This window comes from Littorina saxatilis, linkage group LG16 (assembly GCF_037325665.1).
Source record: "Littorina saxatilis isolate snail1 linkage group LG16, US_GU_Lsax_2.0, whole genome shotgun sequence".
Lineage (NCBI taxonomy): Eukaryota > Metazoa > Mollusca > Gastropoda > Littorinimorpha > Littorinidae > Littorina > Littorina saxatilis.
Window position 1 is genome coordinate 693,556 of NC_090260.1, and position 6,098 is coordinate 699,653.

At 46.4% G+C, this 6,098-nt stretch overlaps 1 protein-coding gene across 1 annotated transcript; it reads left to right on the forward strand.

Annotated features, from left to right (window-relative positions):
* The first annotated feature begins 1,303 nt into the window (after nucleotides 1-1,303).
* Nucleotides 1,304-5,779, forward strand: LOC138951425 (uncharacterized). The gene has a single exon (XM_070323031.1). The coding sequence runs from the start codon at nucleotides 1,304-1,306 to the stop codon at nucleotides 5,777-5,779; it is 4,476 nt and encodes a 1,491-aa protein (XP_070179132.1).
* Nucleotides 5,780-6,098: the final 319 nt, after the last annotated feature.

Here is a 6,098-nt window from a genome sequence, read left to right on the forward strand (position 1 = left end):
TAGGTTCGGTTTCAGAGACTGGACTGGGGAAGGGCATAATGATTTGTCTTGTACATGCGGCCGAGATGCGGTGAGTCTTTATTTGTAATATATGCATCGGAGTTATAGGAAATAACTTTAGGGACATGTAGTTGTTACTTTGATATATATATATGCATACGTCCGAGTCGAGTCCGAGTCGATCGGCCGTTTGTTTGTTTGTTTGTTTGTTTGTTTGTTTGTTTGTTTGCTTGTTGTTTGTTTGCTTGTCTGCAAGTGCAGTATAATGGGTTTCTATTGTATACTTGTTGTACTTTGCCTATGATAGTTATGATTATATTTAAGAAATATTGTTAAATCGTGTTGTTAATATATTGATGCTAGTAGCTAGTTTGAACACTAATTTGAATATGTTTAAATGGTTGCCAGCATGAGTGATTTGGGTATATGAGTGTGTGAATCAGTATTGCCATTGTCCATATAATCCTGCTTGGAGTTATTGGCATAAGACGGGCCAGGTAAAGGGTAGCGTGATATTGACTATGAAACTAACTCTACGCATATTTCAGGTCGCCCTGTTGTTAACCTGAAGGCTGAAACAACCAAGTTCTGGTGTCAACTTTAACCGGAAGATGACATTTCACTCACATCTACATCTACATCTACATCTACGTCTGCGCAGTCTTCTGCTTCACCTTTAACTCAGTGTCGTCCTACTACCGTCATTCTATCGTCTACGTCTACATCGTCGGGATTTCTATCTACTGCTGGACTCAGTTGGTTACTTGAGTATTACCCTTATTACCTAGCTCGATAAATAAGCCATTTACTCCAGCAGGTCATTAACTTTAAAGTGTGCGTGTGTGTATGTGTTATAAATATGTTTATAAGTGAACAATAATATTTCCTCTTATACTACAATTTGTGTTTGTGGAACTTTAGTATGCAAGATTCTTATTGAGTCGGTGGTTGACTGGCTGCGCACGTGTGTGATGCATGTGTGTGTGTGACAAATGGGGGCTCGTCCGGGAATTTTATAAGTTCAAGGTCACCTTAGAATTTTGCTAAATAAGTTCTGTGTTGTAATGTGTTGTGTTGTACTTACATAAATGTGTATTGATATGTGTATGTGAGTTACGTTGTAATTCTGATAAAATGTTTACAATTTGAAGTATATCTTTTTTAACGTTTCTTTGTAAAGCTGCACTAACAGTTCAGTTTGGCGACTTGGGAAATTTGGATAGGTGTTGATATTTCATGATTGCTACTGGTGTTTTCAAAGTTAAGAGGTTCTTTTAGCAAGGCTTGTTGGTCTGACTTCATCATGTCTACTCCAGCCAGAACAATTGGTACTCCTAGAAATGCTGCTTTGTCTAGTCTTACTACTCCTGGTCGCGGCGATCAAGTACATTCCGCTGAAGTTCCTGCTGATGTTACTAATCTGGACTCTGAACAGGAACTTTTTGCCGCCAAGGGACGCGCTCTTGGGATTCGCTCGGGCAGTTCTTTGGCTCGTTATGTGCAGGAAGAACAGTTGAGTCAAGTTCAAATTCGGAAGCAGTTGGCTGAACAGAAACGAGAAGAGGAAGAAGACAGGATGAGACAGGAGGAAGCCAGGAGAAAACAGGAACGAGAAGAGGAAGAAACGAGGATTCGTCGGCAAGACGAGGAGGAGGAACGAAGACGACGCCAGCGACTCTATGAACTCGAAGAAGCTAGACTTGTAGCTGAACTAGAAAGAACGCGGACTGCTGCTGATGCCCCTGCTCCTATTGCCCACGATCCCGCCATCCAACCGGTTAGGCTAAAAATAGACAAATTCGATGAAACCAAAGAGGAACTTGACACTTTTTTGGGACGCTTTGAACGTGCTGCCACACTTAGCGGGTGGAATGGAGAAACATGGGGAGCGCGCTTAGGTACTCTACTAACTGGATTTGCAGCTGACGTCTACTTAGAGCTACCCCTTGAAAATGCTTCAAACTACGATGCAGTCGTGGAATCCCTTAGGTCATCGTTTAGATGGACGGCGGATGCATACCGATCGAAGTTTCGTCAAGCTACTAAGAACGAAGCAGAAACCTTTAACCAATATGCGACCAGACTACGCATATGGTTTGAACGCTGGCGGAAGAGCGCCAAGAAAGCTGAAACATATGAAGACTTGAGGGATCTCATACTTACAGAACATCTCATGGATAGAATCTCAGGTGATTTGGGAGAATTTATTCGTCAGAATAACCCGGCTAATTTGCAAGCCACCGCAGAGTTGGCAGAATGTTATGCCGCGTCGAAGAGAGCAAGGAAAAACCCAGTCACTGTGACTGGTCGAGCTGGGGGAAACAAGAACTCAGACAGCCCGAAGAAGAACGCACCACCGATCTACTCTAACCCTGAAGGTCAAAGGGGCAAATGTTTCAACTGCGGCCAGGAAGGACATAAGCGAAGGAATTGTCCGCGTCCCGCACGTTCTACGAATGTGAGATCTGTGACGACTCCAGAATCGAACTCAACCATGAAGGAGTTGCCTGCCCTTTGCGGTCCTTGTGGGAAACTGTCTTATACTCCCCTGTGTACAGTGACGGTAAACGGAGCACAAGTCTCGGCTTTGCGTGACACAGGAGCAGATGGACTGGTGATCGACTCGACTTTGGTCAAGGACTGCGATCTTATGCGGGAAGGACAAACTATCCGACTTGCGGCGGGGAATGTTGAACAAAAGTGTCCCACCACTGTCATTCATCTCGAGTCACCTTTTTTCTCAGGAGAAGCTGTTGCCATTGTTGCCGATCAACTGACTTACCCCGTATTGATCGGAAACAGGATCATCCGTCCAGGCGGAGAAGCTCTCGAAGTACCAGTGTACAAGGCGGAAGCACAGCCGCTGAAGACTGCAGTCGTTACCAGGTCCCAACACTCGAGAGACAAAGAAGCACCCAAAAGCTTGAAAATGACAGATTCTGGTCTTGGAGATGTGACACGGGAAGATTTGATCAGACTTCAGAACCAGGACCCAACTTTGTCACGGATGAGAGAACTAGCACGAGGTAGTGATCCTGCTCCCTGCGGAAAACGTGGACAAGTTCAGTTTATTTGGAAGAGAGGAATTCTTCAGAGACGTTTCATCACGACTGACGGAACATATAGCCAGGTGGTGATTCCCGAATCTCTGAGAGCCGGAGTTCTCAGTCTCTCGCACGATGTTCCGATGGCTGGCCATTTAGGGACCAAGAAAACTCAAGATCGACTTTGGCAGTCTTTTTACTGGCCCGGAATGGGCGGGGACATCCGTCGTTACGTACAATCATGTGATGCATGTCAAAGAGCTTTGCCAAAAGGAAAAATACACAAAGTTCCCCTTGGGAAGATGCCACTCATCGATGAACCATTCAAGAGACTCGCTGTTGACATTGTTGGCCCATTGACCATCTCCGAGAGGAAGAACCGCTACATCTTAGTCACTGTGGACTATGCTACACGTTACCCAGAGGCTACTCCTTTGCCCAGCATTGAAGCCGAACGTGTCGCCGAAGCTTTGTGGGAAATGTACACCCGTGTTGGAGTTCCTTCGGAAGTACTCACTGATCGAGGATCACAGTTTGTCAGCGACCTCATGAACCAAGTAAACCAATTACTCGCCATTAAAGGACTCACCACCACTCCTTACCATGCGCAATGTAATGGACTAGTGGAACGGTTCAACGGAACATTGAAGTCGATGCTAAAAAAACTCTGCAGTGAAAAGCCAAGAGATTGGGATCGATATGTACCTGCTCTACTTTTTGCGTACAGGGAGGTACCGCAAGAGAGCCTTGGATTTTCACCATTCGAACTCCTCTATGGTCGAACCGTGAGGGGTCCCCTTGTTCTCCTGAAGGAGTTGTGGACCAAAGACCCTCCAGCAGAGGTGAGGACCACGGCGGAATATGTGGTCGATTTGCGGCAAAGACTAGAAGACACCCTGAAGCTGGCTCAACAGAACTTGGACAGCTCATCTCGTCGCTACGCCAAGGCCTTTGATCGACGAGCGGTGAAGCGGAAATTCAAGATTGGGAGTCGGGTCCTCCTACTCATTCCCCTGAAGAGAAACAAGTTGGAGATGGCTTGGCAAGGGCCTTATGAGGTTGTTGGGAAAGTTGGTGAGCAGGACTACCGATTGCGAATTGGTTCAAAGGAGAAACTCTATCATGCCAACCTCCTCAAGCAATACATGGAAAGAGAATCTCAATCCAGACCCACTTACAAAAGAACAGAGGCAGATGTCCTTTCCTGCACGGTTGTGGTGGAGGAAACTGGAGCTACCTCTGAGGAAGATATAAGGTACCCTCAGGACATCCCGTTGCCGTCACTTCAGCCTGAGGAAGGTCCAGATGACATACAATGCAACCCAGAGTTGACTGACAGTCAGCGCAACGACGTGAAGCTTTTAGGAGGGAAGTTTGGAAAAGCTCTTACTGATTTGCCTGGAAACACACAGTTGGAGGAATTTTCCGCCAATCTACTTGTATCCAAACCTGTCTTTGTCCGTCCCAGGCCTATACCATATTCTCAGACAGAAGCAGTGAAAAGGGAAGTTGAAGCCATGCTAAAGATGGGAGTGATCGAACCAGTTTCTTCACCTTACAACGCTCCAATCGTTTTAGTCAAGAAAAAGGACGGAAAGGTCAGGTTTTGCATAGATTATCGGCAGTTGAACAGAGTGACTGTTTTTGATGGAGAACCTCTTCCCAATGTCGATGAGCTATTTAGCCGACTAGGTCGAGCAAAGTTCTTTTCAAAGATTGATCTGTCGAAGGGATATTGGCAGATTCCTGTTTATCCACCTGATAAAGAGAAACTGGCTTTCATCGTCCCACAAGGACAGTTCACCTGGACCAAGATGCCTTTCGGACTCCAAAACGCAGTGGCGGTGTTCAGTCGGATGATGCGTAAGTTGCTGAAACCACTGAACCGCAACGATGTCTACAACTTCATGGACGATATCCTGGTTGCAACCCAGGACTGGAAGACTCATCTGCAGGCTCTATGTGCAGTGTTTCACAGACTTGAAGAAGCAGGGCTGACGGCTAGACCAACAAAATGTGTCATTGGTTTCAGTGAGTTGGACTATCTGGGACATCATGTTGGACACGGATTGATGTGGCCAGAGGCAGCAAAAGTCGAAAAGATCCAAGCTGCACGGCGACCAGAAACAAAGAAGGATGTTCGCGCTTTTCTGGGTTTGGTTGGGTTTTATCGCCGATATGTACCCAACTTTGCCGCCATTGCATTACCTCTGACAGATTTGACTCGGAAGAATTTGTCCAACCGAGTAGAGTGGACAGACCGCTGTGAGGAAGCATACCAGACACTTCGGCAGATGTTAAGCCAACGTCCTGTCATCTGTGTTCCGGATTTATCTCTGCCGTTTGTACTCCAGACAGACGCATCGGACATCGGACTCGGAGCAGTTCTACTCCAGGATCACGGGGGAGAACTCAAGCCAGTTTCCTTTGCCAGTCGTAAGCTCAACAGCGCTGAGAAGAACTACGCAACTGTAGAAAAGGAATGCCTGGCTATCGTGTGGGCCATTCGAAAGTTCGAAGTCTACCTCTACGGTCGGGAATTTGAACTCCAAACAGATCATCAATCTCTGCAGCACTTGCAGAGATCAAAGACCTCCAACGGTCGGTTGATGAGATGGGCTCTTCTGCTGCAGTCCTTTTCTTTCCGGGTCACAGTGATCCGAGGACGAGACAATGTGGGTGCCGACTACTACAGTCGCATTGTTCAAGATGATGGACATGAAACTAATACTTAGTTCAGTCTGAGTAGGGGGGTGTGTCACAAGCGCCTGTTGCATGTAGAAAAGACCGACAGAAAGCGCCTGTATTTGGTGTTTAGCCGTTACTGCCTGGTGGTGCGCTATATGGTTTTTCTCGTGCTTTTCGTAATTTACGTTATGATGTTTGTGAACTGTGTTTATTTGATGTATGAATTTAGAAACTGGGGAATAATACTTCATTCGGAGAAGGCTTGCGTTCCAAGCAGCGAATCCAGCTACAGCAGCTGTAGGTTCGGTTTCAGAGACCGGACTGGGGAAGGGCATAATGATTTGTCTTGTACATGCGGCCGAGATG

What these genes read in the sequence shown, in the direction of transcription:
- LOC138951425 (XM_070323031.1), top strand. Translation starts at nt 1,304, where the DNA reads ATGTCTACTCCAGCCAGAACAATTGGTACTCCTAGAAATGCTGCTTTG.